At 42.4% G+C, this 16,655-nt stretch overlaps 1 protein-coding gene across 1 annotated transcript in view; it reads right to left on the bottom strand.

Annotated features, from left to right (window-relative positions):
- The window catches only part of BORCS5 (BLOC-1 related complex subunit 5), a 99,606-nt gene extending 84,143 nt beyond the window's left edge, over positions 1 to 15,463 (bottom strand). Inside the window, exons 1-2 of the mRNA XM_004387321.2 lie at positions 15,145 to 15,463; positions 12,228 to 12,371 (exon numbers count right to left, since the gene is read on the bottom strand). Coding sequence (XP_004387378.1) covers positions 12,228 to 12,371; positions 15,145 to 15,202 — 202 coding nt within the window. The 5' untranslated portion in view covers positions 15,203 to 15,463. The remainder of the gene's footprint in view (positions 1 to 12,227; positions 12,372 to 15,144) is intronic.
- Positions 15,464 to 16,655: the final 1,192 nt, after the last annotated feature.

The following is a 16,655-nucleotide window of genomic DNA, read 5'->3' as shown; positions in this document are numbered from 1 at the left end:
AGCCAAACTGATATACACATTTTTTGGGGGACATAATTCAAACCATGACAGTATCCTACAAAGCACTGTCTCGGATCAAGGAACTCACTTCACAGCAAATGAAGTATGGCAATGGGCCCATGCTGATGGAATTCATTGGTCTTACCACGTTCTCCATCATCCTGAAGCAGCTGCCTTGACAGGACGATGGAATGGCCTTCTAAAGACACAACTATGGCACCAACTAGGTGGCAACACTTTGCAGTACTGGGGCAATGTTCTCCAAGAGGCTGTATATGTGCTAAACCAGCATCCAGTATATGATGCTGTTTCTCCCACGGCCAAGAATCATGGTTCCAGGAATGAAGAGGTGGAGATGAGAGTGGCACCACTCACTATTACCCCTAGTGACCCACTTGCAAAATTTTTGCTTCCTGTTCCCACGACCCTATGCTCTGCAGGTCTAGAGGCCTTAATTTTAAAGAGAGGAATGCTCCCACCTGGAGACACAGCATGGATTCCACTGACCTGGAAATTAAGAATGCCACTTGGCCACTTTGGGCTCCTCATGCCTCTAGATCAACAGGCAAAGAAGGGTGTTACCATATTGGCTGGTGTGATTGATCCTGACTACCAAGGGGAAATCAGACTGAAGTTGTATCATGGAGGTAAAAAAAGAGTATTCAAAAAATACAGAATATTCTTTAGGGTCTCTTAGTACTACAATGTCCTGTTATTAAAGTCAATGGAAAACTACAGCAACACAATTCCGATATGACTACTAACAGCTCAGACCATCAGGAATGAAGGTTTGGATCATTCCATCAGGCAAAGAACTATGACCAGCTAAGGTGCTTGCCGAGGGTAAAGGGAATACAGAATGGGTGGTGGAAGAAGGTAGTTATAAATACCAGTTATGACCATGTGGCCAGTTGCAAAAACAAGGACTGTAATTGTTTTGAGTATTTCTTCCTTGTATGTGTGCATCAAATATTTTTGTTTTCTTCACTTATAAAATATAAGATGTAAACGGGACTAGTGCACTTTTGGTTGTACGTACATTAGCTGTATAGTGTCAGCTGCAAGAATGATTTTATAATTGGTTTATTTAGAGATTGTGTATGGTTTAAGGAGATGTATACAGGTGCCAAGTTGACAAGGGGTGGACTGTGATTGTTAAGGTTGTGTGTCAACTCAGCTGGACCATGATTTTCAGGGGGTTGGCAGTTATGTAATGAGATAGTTTGGCAGTTATATAATGATGTAGTCATCCTCCATGATGTCATCTGATGTGATCAGCCAATCATTTGTAAGGGGAGTTTCCTCAGGGGTGTAGCCTGAATCCAATATATATATGTATGCTCTGGCAAAGCTCACTGCTTGCTCTGGATCCTGCATCTGGTTCTTCATCATATGATCTCTGGTTCTTGGGACTTCAGCCAGCTGCGTGCCATACTGCCTGCTGATCTTGCCTGCTGATCTTGGGATCTGTCAGCTTCCACAGCCTTGAGCCAATGGCCTGTCATCTTAACTGCCTATCTTGGGATTCATCAACCTCCACAGCCTATGAGCCAGCGGCCTGCCATTGGACCTGCCAATCTTGGGTTTGTCAGCCCCTGCAGCTACGTGAGTCAGGAGAAGCCTCCAGCCTGATACCTGACCCACAGACTTGGAACTTGTCAGTCTCTACAACTGCGTAAGCCATTTCCTTAAAATAATCTCTCTCACTCTCTCTATATGTGTGTGTGTGTATATATGTGTGTGCATGTGTATGTATACACAGGCGCGCACACACACACACACACACACACACACACACACACACATATACATACACACACTTCACTGGTTTTGCTTCTCTAGAGAACCCAGCCTAAGGCAGCAGCCATTATAGTATAATTAATTCAAGCAAGAAACATCAATGGATGTTATAACTGGTGAAAGTGTGTTGAAAAATTAGATTCCACAGAAATTTTTTTCCTCAAAAATACTTAATAACCAAATAGACAAAACAACTTTATAATGGAGAAACTGGGCAAAAAAAAAAAAAAAGGCATTATCAGATAAATAAAAACAATGATTTTGTTGCAGGCTGATATGCACTGCAAGAAATGGTAAAAGATGTTTTTCAGACTAAAAAATAAGACATAAAATGGAAACCTGAATCTACAGAAAGAGATAAAGAATTCTGAAAATAGTAAATATGTGGGTAAATGTAACATTCTATATATAATTTTTTCTTAATTTATTTAAAAGATATGATTGTTTAAAGCAAAAATTATAGATATAATGGATCAACAAATTATAGTAGATACACATAATGGAATACTACTCGATGAAGAACAATGATGAATCCACAAAACATCTCACAACATGGATGAATCTGGAGGGCATTATACTGAGTAAAACAAGTCAATCAGAAAAGGACAAATAATTGTATGAGACCACTACTATAAAAACCCAAGAAAAGGTTTACACACAGAAAAAAATAATCTTTGATGGTTATGAGGGAGGGGGAAGATGGGGAGGGGAAATCACTAACTAGATAGCAGACAAGTGTTAACTCTGGTGAAAGGAAAGACAACATACCATATAGGGAAAGTTGGCATAACTTGACCAAGGCAAAGCCATAGAAGCTTCCTAGACACATCCAAACACTTTGAGGGACCGAGTTACTGAGGCCGAGGGTGGGGAACCACGGTCTCAGGGGACATCTAGGTCAGCTGGCATAATGCAGTTCACAAAGAAAATGTTCTACATCCTACTTTGGTGAGTAACGCCTGGGGTCTTAAAAGCTTGCGAATGGCCGCCTAAGATGTATCTACTGGTACCATCCCGTCCAAAGCAAAGGAGAATAAAGAAAACCAAAGACACGAGGAAAATATTCATCCAAAGGACTAATAAACCACAGCCTCCACTAGTCTGAGCCCAGAAGAACTAGATGGTACCTAGCTACCACCACTGACCACTCTGACAGGGATCACAATAGAGGGTTCCAGACAGAGCAAGAGAAAAACGTAGAAAATTCAAATTCACAAAACAAAACAAAAAAAAAAAAACAACCATGGCTTACTGGTCTGACAGAAACTGGAAGAACCCCCAAGACTATGGCCCCCTGGGCACCCTGCTGACTCAGCAGTGAAGCCACTCCTGAAGTACACCTCTCAGCCAAAGATTAGACAGGCCTATAAAACGAACAATAACACATGTGAGGAACATGCTTCTCAGTTCAATCAAGTGTATGAGACCAAATGGGCAACACTTGCCCAAAAGCAAAGACAAGAAGCAGGAAGGGACAGGAAACCTGGACAAATGGGCACAGGGAACCCAGGGCGTAAAGGGAAAGGGGGAGAGTGCTGACACATTGCGGGGACTGCAACCAATGTCACAGAACAATTTATGTATAAATTTTTGAATGAGAAACTAATCTGTGCTGTAACCTTTCACCTAAAACACAATAAAATTTTTAAAAATTACAGCTCTATCTTAAAAAATACTGTATGATTTCTAACGTATGTAGATGTACTATACATGACAACTACAGCACAAAGAAGTGGGGGGTGAATGGGAACCATACCATTGAAAGGTTCTTTTATTTTATGTGAAATGATACAATATTAACTCTAAGTGAATTATGATAAATTAAGGATGTATATCGTAATTTCTAGAGCAACCACTAAAACTAATGCAAAGGAGTACAGCTAAAAAGCCAATAGCGTAATTAAAATAGAATACTTAAAAATATTCAGTTGATCCAAAAGAACACAGGAAAGGAGCATGAAAGGAACCAAAAGCAGACAGCACACAGCCATGTGGAAAATAGCCTGGTAGTTCCTCAAAAAGTTACATATAGAATTCCATATGAGCCAGAAATTCCACTCCTAGGTATATATCCAAAAGAACTGAAAACAAGGACTCAAACAGAATCTTGCACACCAGTGTTCACTGCAACATTATTCACAATAGCCCAAACGTGGAAACAACTGACGCGTCCATTACAGATGAATGAATAAACAAAATGCGGTATATATCCATACAATGGAACATCATTCTGCCACAGAAAGGAATGAAGTTCTAATACATGTTACAACATGGATGAACCCTAAAAAATTATGTTAATAGAAATAAGACAGACAAAAAAAGACAACCCTTGTATGATCCCACTTATGTAAAATATCTAGAACAGGTAAATTCAGAGAGAGAAAGTAGATCAGCACATACCAAAGGGGGAGGCGGTTAGGGGAGTGGGGAGTTATTACTTAATGGGTACAGAGGTTCTGTTTGAGGTGATGAAAAGGTTTTGAAAATATATAGTGGTGATGGTTGTACAATATTGTGAATATAATTAATATCACTGAAGTGTACACTTAAAAGTGGTCAAAATGGTAACTTTTATGTTTATCTTACCACAATAAAAAATATATATTTAAAAAAAAAAAGTGGATGGCACAAACAGAAAATGAAGAGCAAAAAAAAAAAAAAAAAGCCATCAAGTCAGTTCCAACTCATGGCAATCCCATGTGTGTCACAGTAGAACTATGCTCCCTAGGACTTTCAATGGCTGATTTTTTCAGAAACAGATTGCCAAGCCTTTTCTGAGGCACCTCTGGGGACTCGAACCGCCCATCTTTCAGTTAGCAGCTAGCCCGTTAACCATATGCACCACCCAGGGACTACGAATAGATGGAACACTCCAATTAAAAGGCAGGCTGTAAGCTAGACAAAACAGTAAGATCTAACTAGATGCTATCTACAAGAGATGAACTTTAAATATAACGATGCAAATAGATTTAAAAAAAAAACAAAAGGATAAAAAAAGATATACTATGCAAACAGTAAGTATAAGAAAGCTGAAATAGCTGTATTAATATAAGACAAAATAATCTTTAACATGAGGGGTAATACCATAGATATAAGGACATTTCATAATGATATAAGGTCAACATAATAATCATCAATGCATACATGCCTAGTAACAGGCCTCCGAAATAGGTAAGGCAAAAACTGACAGAATTAAAGAAAGAAACAGACAAATTCACAACCACAGTTGAAGATTTTAACACCCCTCTTTCAGTGAGTGATAGAATTAACATTAAAAAATCAATAAAGATATAGAAAATTTGAACACCACCATCAACGACACCTTGACCTAACTGATATTTACAGAATTCTACACCCAATATAAGGTCGCTATGAGTCAGAATCGACTCAACAGCAATGGGTGGCGGTGGTGGTGTAATAACCTAATAACTGCAGAGCACATTCTTTTCAAGTGTACATAAAATATTCTTTCAAAATAGAGCATATGCTGGGCCACAGAAAACTGAGTAACAAGAAAGGCTCAATGGGAAGCCAGGTGGTTGCTAGGTTCTAGAAGGGCAGAAAAGGTGTCTTATTCCTCTAATAAAAATAAGCTTCTGTAAGTATTTGTTGAATAAATAAATGAAATGAAGAAAAAAAAATACATACATAGGTAGAAGAGGGGCATGCTGAATTTAACAATTTGGTGTTGCTGGTAGGTGCCGTCAAGTCAATTCTGACTCATAGCGACCCCACGTGACAGAGCAGAACTGCTTCACAGGTTTTCTTACCTGTAATCTTTATGGGAGCAGAATGTCAGATTACATCAGCAGCTTGTCTTCTGTGGAGCTGCCAGATGGGTTCGAACTGTGTTGAAAGCTGAGTGCCTAACCATTGCACCACCAGTTTCCTTTATAGTAAAAATATTTGACTATACTGACTAGTTCACAGTCAAAGAAAAAGAATAAGAAGTTGAAGCTGATGATATAGAATTAGAATCATCTAGATGTCTCTGTTTCAAAATACTTAAAGCTGTGAGAACCTCAGTTCTCCAAAATAGCACTAGCCATGAAGTTAAAAGAAAGGAGGTTTAGTAAGCGGGACAGACAGCTATGTTAAACATGGAAAAGAGGAGGAGCATGTGGACTGAGAAAAACTTGGGGCATGAAAAGAGATCACTGGTAACCCTCAAAAGAAGCAAATGTTGGTGAAATATATGTGAGCCTGACCACAAGAACCTCAAAAAATGGAAGAGCTAGAAAGGCTGCAGGGGCAGTCTGTGCTAGATACGTAGGCAGCAGAGATTAAGAAAAGAGAAAGCATGGAAGCCATGAAGCAGAGTCTAAAGAAAGCATTTTTGTGTTTTCTGTTTTAAACTGGGAGCCCTGGTGGCACAGTGGTTAAGAGCTCAGCTACTAACCAAAAAGTTGGCAGTTTGAATCCACCAGTCGCTCCTTGGAAACCCTATGGGGCAGTTCTACTCTATCCTATAGGGTTGCTATGATCGGAATCAACTTGACAGCAATGGGTTTGGTTATTTTTGGTTTTAAACTTGGGAAGATCGGAACATACTTGAACAGAAAGAGGTCTACTAATAGGAGAACGCATTCGCCTGTGTGTATCATACAAATTATGGATAACACTGCCAAGAACGGGAATTCCAGAACACTTAATTGTGCTAATGAGGAACCTGAACATAGATTAACAGGCAGTCGTTTGAACAGAACAAGGGGATACCATGTGGTTTAAAGTCAGGAAAGGTGTGTGTCAGGGTTGTATCCTTTCACCACACCTATTCAATCTGTATACTAAGCAAATAATCTGAGAAGCTGGACTATATGAAGAAGAATGGGGCATCAGGATTGGAGGAAGACTCATTAACAATCTGCATTATACAGATGACAAAACCTTGCTTGCTGAAACCGAAGAGGATTTGAAGCACTTACTGATGAAGATCAAAGACCACAGTCTTCAGTATGGATTATACCTCAACATAAAGAAAACAAAAATCCTCACAACTGGACCAATAAGCAACATCGTGATAAATGGAGAAGAGACTGAAGCTGTCAAGGATTTCATTTTACTTGGATCCACAATCAACACCCATGGAAGCAACAGTCAAGAAATCAAACGGCGTATTGCACTGGGCAAATCTGCTGCAAAAGACCTCTTTTAAAGTGTTGAAAAGCAAAGATGTCAACCTTGAAGACTAAGGTTACACCTGACCCAAGCCATTGTGCTTTCAGCTGCCTCATAGGCGCGTGAAAGCTGGACAATGAATAAGGAAGACTGAAGAAGAATTGACGCCTTTGAATTGCGGTGTTGGCAAAGAATATTGAATATACTATGGACTGCCAAAAGAACGAACAAATCTGTCTTGGAATAAGTACAACCAGAATGCTCCTTAGAAGCAGGTACGTCAACTATGCCTGACATACTTTGGACATGTTATCAGGAGGGATCAGTCTCTGGAGAAGGATATTATGTGTGGGAAAGTAGAGGGTCACTGAAAAAAAGGAAGACCCTCAACAAGATGGACTGACACAGTGGCTGCAACAATGGGCTCAAGCATAGCAATGACTATGAGGATGGTGCAGGACCTGGCCGTGTTTCGTTCTGTTGTACACAGGGTCGCTATGAGTTGGAACCAACTGGACGGCACCTAACAACAACAACAATCTAGATGCTAGAGAGAAAGAAAGTATAGAAGCAAAGTCCCAGCAAAGGGAGGAAAGAGTGGAATGAAGAGGTATTAAGTTCCAAAGAAAGGCAGACACCTTCTGAGGTTTAATGGAGAGAGACTAGAATGGATGCAGGCACACAGAGATTTACTGGAGTGAAGAAAAAAACCGAGGCCGCTCTTGAGACATAGCTTCATCTTCTCAATTTGCTGAGCATGACCACTCACCTGAGGCTTCCTGCTCTGCCAAGTAAGGCCAGCACTTCTCTGCTTAACGATCATGTTTAAAAGGTTAACTGAAGGGCTATACACACACAAATAAATCTACGAGGTAGTCAAGAAGTCACCAACATTTCAAATCTAGTGTTTGGGGGCAAATACCACACTCGGAGGATCAACCCTAGGCTTAGGGCTTACCTTTAAGACTGTGGCTGTGATCAAGATCCATTTGCTCTTCCCCTCCTCTGGCACTGCATTTTCGAACGCAGAGGTAAGGTCTGAAGGCCAGCAGAGACGGGCTTCTGATAAATGCAAAGCCTTTCTATCTGTACTTGTCTGGCTATAGACTCGTAGGTGAGAAGGATGTGCAGAAACTGGTTTGATGTCTAGCCCCCTCTTGTTCTTCTTATCAACCGTTTCCCCACTTCATTCTCACCCGGTTCCAATTCTCAAGCAGCAGTTCTCGATAGTCAGTGTGATGTGAGAATCTTCACTGCTGTCCCATAAGATTTTACTCCACCAAGGAAAGCCCCCGGCTCATTAATTATCAAAATCTACTTCACATGTATCATGTTCTCAACAACCAAATACAGAACTCCCAGAAAAGCTGCTTAGTTATCACTTAAGCATCTACATTTTATGCTTTTGCTCTTCCTCGCTGGTACAGTGACAGTCCCTTCCCGAGGCAGAACAATCTCTTATGTTGTATCCAAGCTCGGTAACAAAAATGGTAGATCAGTTGCAAAGAATGTCGCGTGTGTGTGTGTGTGCGTGCGTGCATGCGTGCGTGCGTGCATGCGTGCGTGCGTGCGTGCGTGCGTGCGTGCATGCGTGCGTGCGTGTGTGCATATATTCATCCAGCAATGGTGAATGGAAGAATTATTTATTTTTACAACTTTTACATATGAAACATTTAACAATATTGCATTTCTACTGTGAATATTTCATATCTATAGAATGACATAAAATAGAGTGGGAGTCATTAAAAACTATGAGTGGTTGAATTTTAAGTAAGAAATTGATAGGCCTTGTTTAACCCCTAGGAATCTAATTTATATCAAATCTACTACATTTTGCTTTGTGTTCTGTTGTGGCCATTTATTGCTACTTTCTTCTCTAATTTTCTAATCCTTCATTTTCCGCTAAATGTTTTATATTTCCAGATAAATTGCTAATTCAGAGACTGCTACGAAAAAGCAATGTTAAAAAAAAAGAGGAACAGATATTTGGCATTATATTAAATTGCACTCTGGTATACTTATTGAATAGGAGCCCTGGGGGTATAGTGGTTAAAGCACTTGGCTACTAACCAAAAGGTCTGTGGTTCAAACCCACCAGCTCCTCCGCGGAAGAAATATGTGACAGTCTGCTTCCATAAAGATTTACAGCTTTGGAAACCCTACGGGGCAGTTCTACTCTGTCTTATAGGGTTGCTATGAGTCGGAATCAACTTGACAACAGCGAGGTTTTTTTTTTTTTTAATACTTATCCGAAAGGGTTAAGATCAAAGAAAGAATCTGCTTGCTTATTAAAAATGCAAACATTACCTCAGTCATACGAATAGCCCCAAACTCGCCCAGCCACTGCCTCTGCAGCTCACCCACCAGCATCAGCATTACATCATATGACATCATGGGACAATAGTGAACTCTGTGTATTACTTGAATATATTGTTTTCAAAAAATAAACTGTCATTAAGTTGAATAAAAGCTTTCTGAAATCAAACCTGGGGGGTACAGCCTTCACTGTGTGGCCCTTTTTACAACTTTGAGAAATAGCCTCATCCTGAAAGCAGTGAAGGGGAAAAAGAGATGGGAGTACAAAGGCAGCAGTGATGAGCGGCCCCTGCACAGCCCAGCAGGCAGACGGCAGGGCTTTAAATTACCAGGCAGAACAATGTCAAAGCGAGAGGCTCTGCAACTAACACTGCAGCTAAAACCCAAACAACCTCACACCCACCAGCGCTTCCTACTCCAGCCTGCTGATTACTGTAGCGGCTCTGCTAGAGCTGGAAACCGAGTCTTATTCTGCGTGCAGAATAGTTCAAAGTAGATGTTCTGATGCATCTTGAGATGGGCCATCACTTATAGCCATGTGACCTTAGGCAACTGATTAAAGTTCTCTGAGCCTCAATGTATTAATCTAAAAAATGCAAATAGTGATTTCTCTACCCTCCTTGGCCAAACCCCAAATCACATTACTGTAACCTGCTTCTCGCCAGCTTTATTCCCTTGGCACCTATTCTCAATGCTCTTAACAAAGCAGTGGAAAAACACAACCAGGGCAACATAGCTCGTTGGCGGCAAAGTCACAATTAAAACCCAGGTGTCAATGCAATCGAGTCCAGTATTCTTTTAACTATATCACATTAATTATTCACTTTGGAGTTCCCAGTGATGATTTTAAATCTGAGAACATCAAGCCTTCTCCCAGATGCTTCCCCTATTAATCAGTTTATTATCATAAAATAGGAATCATCTCAAAAGCCTAAAAAACAAAAACTAAAATCAGAAAATTATTAAATACACTCAAAGGTTTTGCTTTGCTCTTTCTTTTCTTTTTAAGTATTTCTCTAAAATGGGATAAGTCTTGGTCACTAAGGCTTCACTCAGGACCAGAGGATAGTTTGGGGAGAGAGATGATAGAGTTAACAGAAAGCAGAAGCATGAAAATGGAGTCCCTGGGTGGGGCCAGCGGTTAAGCACTCAACCACTAGGAGAAAGTTGGAGAAGGAAACCCCCCAAGAGGCGCCTCAGAAGACAGGCCTGGTGATCTGCTTCTGAAAGGTCACAGCCTTGAAAACCTTATGGAGTATGAGTCGGAATCGACTCAACGACAACCACAACAAAGTAGCATGAAAGTTGTGACTGTCAGGCAGTACCACTTGCGACTCCAGAAGAGATGGAGTACAGAATAAGGATCCAGCTCTAAATTTCTAAAGGTGAAAGCTAAGTCTTCTAACCTGATTGTACCATGTTTAAAACAAGGATATGTGGAAATGGAAATTTCATTAAGTTGTCTTCGTCGGAACTAATAAGAAGATGGGTAATAGGATATAACGTATTGTTTTATGTACGAGCCAGAGAGGTTACCAAAGTCTAACCCTGAAGCCTAGGGGGAACAGACTGAAAGCTTGCGTTTCCTCATCCATAAAACAGATGAAGTACTGGGAAAAGTGAGATGGTGTATGGATCATACGTAAAGGACCGTTTGTTTATAGTGTATAACAGTCTAACTAGTATAGCATTTGAAGTCAGCAAAGAAGGTTCAAGTTCAACCTTTCTATCTGCCAGCTGTCTGATATTGCACAAATCATTCAAATATATTGAAGAATGTGAGAATGAAAGGGATGATATATGTATGTGGTGGGGGTACTTTTTCATACAAATAGCTATACAAATGTAGGATGTTTTATATTATACCAGCTTAAGTAAATCAAGGCCTAATATCCATTTATATTTCCTAATCTTGAAGGGGAGCCCTGGTGGTGCAGTGGTTAAGAGCGTGGCTGCTAACCAAAAGATCAGCAGTTCAAATCCACCAGCTGCTCCTTGGAAACCCTAAGGCACAGTTCTACTGTCTATACGGTCGCTATGAGTTGGAACTGACTCGTTGGCACCTAACAACAACCAAAATCTTGAAGGAGCGCTGGTGGAGCAATGGTTAAGTGCTTGGCTGCTAACCGAAAGGTCAGCAGTTTGAATCCACCAGCTGCTCCATGGGAGAAAGATGTGGCAGTCTGTTTCCGTAAAGATTTCCAGCCTTGGAAACCCCAGGGGACAGTTCTACTGTATCCTATAGGCTTCCTATGAGTCAGAACCGACTCAACAGCAATGGGTTTTTTTAATATGGGGGGGGAGGTGAAAGAGAGAGGGACTTCTGCTATAGCAGAAACCCCATTCAGTTAATAGAAAATCATCTCCACTACTTAATGGAGATATGAAAATAATAAAGTTATGGCCTCCATATTAAAAGGTAACTACCTCAATATATGCTAATCAGGTAGGCTGATGGTTTGTACCAAACCATACACATTCCCCTCATTCAAGACAGCTACCAGGATTAATTACAATTTTATCAGTGGTCACAGAGATTTTCTCAATGAATCTGAGCTAGTCAACCCATAGCCCAGATCACAGACAAGAATGACATTCCTTTCATGGATAAGGGTAAGGGCCAACTTTGACATTCATTCATTCATTCATTCACTCAGTCCCTACTTTGCACCAGGCTCTATTCCAAGTGCTTGGGATCCAACAGGGAACAAAACACATGAAGTTCCTGCCATTATGGAGCTCAAAGCCTAGCAGAGAAATACAGACAGTAAAGATATAAACTATGCAGTAGGCCAATGGTGATTAAGTGTTAGACAGAAAAATATGCAGGGAAAAGGGTTGCAATTCTAAATAGGGCAGTCAAAGAAGGTTTCACTGCAAGGATGCTGAAGATGTAAAGGAGGTGAGGGAGAAAGGCACATGGCTATCTGGGGTGTGAGTAGTGGGGCTATGCAAAATCTCCAGGTAACATAAGGCAAAATGCAACCTCTTACCTTTCAAAAGCGGCTGAAAGGTTGGAATCTCTTGCAGCTTGATGACATCAGGATCATTGCTGACATTCCGTGAGGCCTGGGAGCCCTGAGCTACAACCACGATATCATCCATCTTGGCTCTATGCTTAGCTGGAGAAGGGGTCACTGAAAACAAAGTTACACTGCTCAGGAGCTGCGTTAGTTAGCCACCTCTGCCTCACAAAGATGTTTTCAGTGTAGTCATTAAAAAGAAGCTTTTTACACAACAAAACGCAAGCCGCAGTTATCTTGCAGTGGGGGCCAGGGAGGGATGAATTATAGGGGACTTCTACTTTCTACAGTGTTAAAAAAAAATTCAAACATTACAGGAACGTAAAACACATGTATTGCTTTTGCAATTAAAAGTATTTTATTATTCAGCCCATAAAAGTCTAACCATACCGCGTTTTTAGTTTTTACTTCATTGATTCTCCTGACATTTGTCTCATTTTACCAATAAGGAAATGAAGGTACAAAACTTGGCTGTGACTTGTCCAAGGTCAACAGTGCTAAAAACAGACTTAGGAAAGGAATTGAAGGTCCATGAGTCATACGTGCACATGGCCCATCCCTGTGACACTACAGTTCCAAAGCTGCCTATCCACACGATCACAGGCCAGGTATGCCGAACAGATCCTAACCAAAACCCAAAAACCAAACTCACTGCCATAGAATTGATTCTGACTGATAACGACCCTATAGGACAGAGTAGAACTGCCCCATAGGATCACCAGGGAGCAGCTGGTGGATTGGAACTGCCAACCTTTTGGTTAGCAGCCAAGCTCTTAACCATGCACCACCAGGGCTCCAGTAGATTCTAGTTATGAGGAAAACCCCTGCTACTCAATCCCAGATGATGAGTTCATTCCTGAGACTCCAGCCCTCTCACCCGCAAAGTTACAGACATTAGTCCAAGAAAGGCAGAAACAACCACTAGGTCCATTCTAGGCCTAGACAAAATTCAGAAATTTAGAGGACTGCTGGAGAAGCTGGGCAATTTCAGATCCCCTGAGAGACTGTAGGAGCCCGGTTGGCACAGTGGTGAAAGCTCTCTGCTGCTAACCGAAAGGTCAGTGGATCGAACCGACCAGCCACTACGCTGGAGGAAGATGTGGCTGTCTGCTGCTGTAAAGCCTTGGAAACCCTATGGAGCAGTTCTACTCTGTCCTATAGGGTCACTGTGAGTCGAAATCGACTTGATGGCAACAGGTTTGAGACCTGTAATCCATTTGGAGGGAAGTGATTCAAATTATAAAGGACTCCCCAAGACCAAGCATCCTCCTTTTCCCAAATAACGCCCTGGTTGGGTTTAGAATGAACCTGTAAAGTATTTTATACCCTAGAAGTTAGCATTCTCAGGCTAATCACAGTCATGACGCCAAGGTCCAGCCAGAGAGACCACAGAACTGCCCTGCCTCCTGAGGCTAAGGTCTCCTGTGGCTAAGCATTCACTCTTTCCGATTCTCTGCTATTTTTATCGTTCTTCAAGGAAGACTGCTTAATCTCTTCAGGCAATTTACTTAACGTTCTACAAAATCCATGCCAGAAATCTTGCTGACACAAACCAAGTCTGATTCCCCTTCCCCAGACCAGAAGAATGCTGACTTCACTACTTTCTAGCCCCTACCTTTTCTCTATAATGGGGTTATTGTGTGGGTCAAATGTAAATGTATGCAAAGCAGTTGGCACAGGAAAATAAGCAAATTCTAACATCCGGAATGAGCCTATGCAGTTGGTTGGTGTGAGAGCAAACATATTAAAAGGATGCCACACCTCTTCCCCAAAACCTGCTTCTGGCCTGACACAGAGACAAGAAAGGAAGAGATAGCAATGATTACTGTATTTGTTGTAACAGATATAACCTTGTGGATCTTCCACAGAAATAGAAGAATGTAGCAAAGCTAGCAGATGCTGCTCACGGTTAAATGGTGTTCCAATCTAGCCCCCAGAATGCAGGTCTGAACTAATCCTGAAGGACACCCTTCAAGGTGGAGCCCCTAGATCTGCTAACTTCTACATTTCTGATTGACAAGAACTGAGCAGTTCAATGACCAGGGGCACTTTTTAGGCCCAGATTTAACCCAGGGCACTTCCAGTTGTCCAAAGGTTTGTGGGTAACAAACAAAAAAAGGCAAATGGTCCTTTGCTAAGCATCAGCTGTTTTATTTATTAAGCACACAATCTGTTCCAGGCACAATAATTCTCCCCATCTCAAATACTGAGAAACACCAGAGTCTGCCAGCTGGGCCGTAGGAAGAGGGCCAGGATACCTTCTGAAGGGAAAATTCAGTTTCTAGGGTCGACTGCACCCTCTACCCCAAGGGTTCAAACTGGTTATACACCTATCACACATCCCTTCTCAAAAGGAACCTCTACGACCTGTTTTTAAAAAGAAGCCTGTTCTTACGGATCCTGCTCCAATCCATCCACTATAAGCCAAATATCAGTATGTCAGTAAAAAAAAAAAAAAAAAAAACAAGAAAAAACCCAAACTCGTTGCCGAGAAGTCGATAACGACTCTATAGGACAGAGAAGACCTGCCCCCGTAGGGTTTCCAAGGAGCGGCTGGTGGATTCGAACTGTCGACTCTGGTTGCAGCCGAGCTCTTAACCACTGCTAAAAATTAATTAGGTCAGTCTTTCAAAGACTGGGCTGCAGCTGGGAGAAGCAAATAATGGGCATGTGCGCCCACACTGGCTTAGCTTGCACCCAAAGGCACTCACGGCCATCAGCAGCATCTAGGCTAGGACAGACAGTGACTTTTTTTAAAAGAAGAAAAAGCAAGATGAATTTCTGTGCGTTCCCGTCCACCGTTCCCAGATCCCACTAGGCTGGGTGGCAGTCCGCCCCACAAGCAGACAGGGCCGGCTGGAGGGGAGTGGGAGGTTAGGACACCGACCTGAGGAGTTCAGATCGTTGGGTCTGCTCTCGGCCTCGGAGCTCTGCTCACTGCCCATGGTGCTGGCAGTGATGGCAACGGAAGAACGGCGGGGCGGGCGATCACCGCTCCGGCGGCCGGGCGACAGGGCAGGGGCCGGGGACCGAGACGGGGAGGCTAGGTACCCCGGGCGCCGCGGCGGGGACAGTGTGTGAGCACCACGCGCCGAGCCCACGCAGGGGCGCGGGCGGCGGGGGATGGGGAGGCCCTATACGGCAACCGACGTGCCAGCAGGTAGGGTAGTTACACGCTACTCCGTCTCGGTCTCGGGGAACCGGAGTGGAGAAGTAAGGGGACGCCCCGCTACAGCCACGCCTGCGGCCAACGGGCGGCGCAGCTTTCACTCACTCGCTTTGCTCCGCAGGCTCGCTCCTTCCGGGGCGCGGATTGGCAGCGCCTGCTACGTGTGGCCGTCAGTTCCGGGTTAGAAGGCTCCGCCCTTGGCCCGAGGGAGGGGTGGGAACTCTCGCTCAAGCGACTAAGGAGACACCGCCTTAAAGGGCCCGACGGTCTGAAAGCCAAAGCCGCCACCTTTTCCTATAGTAATGATGGGTCGCCTTTAAGCACCATCCATGTATTAGGAACTTTATTCCTATCCTTGGAACGTCACAGAAGTTTTACCAATGGGAAACCAAGGCCCTAAGAGATGCTAGACAGACGGACGATTCGAATCCATAACTGTCCAGATGCAGAGCCCTTGTTTAAATTCCGGAAGCCAGAAGTCTGGCAGGGAATGACCACACAAAAAAAGCTAGGAGACCAAGGAGGAAGGAACTGGAAATGAGAGAAGAATAAAAAAATAGAAAATACTGATTCACGTGTTAGGATGCCCCTATAGTAGTTTCTAGGCACTTTCTGGGGACCTTTACAATTACTGACAAGCTGCTCTGAAACTAAAAGACGAAGAGGGAGTACAAGTCATGCAAGAAGCAAACTGCCAGTTCTGGTAGGTCAAGGACGGAGATCTAGCAATGGAATGCCATCAAGGTGTTGGGTGGCTCTGGAGTTCTGAGAACTTTGTAACTCGTTTATATTATTTGCTTCATGAAATTTCAAGCAAATGCTCTGAGAAATATATATACATATAATTCAAAAACAGTTGTAGCAGTATATTGAAAGGGAACTGCCAGAAATTCAAGCCAGATTCAGGAGAAAATGTGGAATGAGGGATATCATTGCTGATGTCAGATGGATCTTGGCTGAAAGCAGAAAGTACCAGAAAGGTGTTTACCTGTGTTTTATTGACTATGCAAAGGAATTAGACTGTGTGGAAAATAACAAATTATGGACAACATTGCAAAGCATGGGAATTCCAGAACACTTAATTGTGCTTATGAGGAGCCTGTACATAGATCAAGAGGCAGTCATTCAAACAGAACAAGGGGATACTTCATGGTTTAAAATCAAGAAAGGTGTGCATCAGGGTTGTGTCCTTTCACCATACCTATTCAATCTGTATGCTGAGCAAACAA

This window comes from Trichechus manatus, unplaced genomic scaffold (genome assembly GCF_000243295.1).
Source record: "Trichechus manatus latirostris isolate Lorelei unplaced genomic scaffold, TriManLat1.0 scaffold00184, whole genome shotgun sequence".
In the NCBI taxonomy this organism is placed as follows: domain Eukaryota; kingdom Metazoa; phylum Chordata; class Mammalia; order Sirenia; family Trichechidae; genus Trichechus; species Trichechus manatus.
The sequence above is the reverse complement of the archived record's forward strand: the minus strand, read 5'-3'. Positions and strand labels throughout refer to the sequence as shown.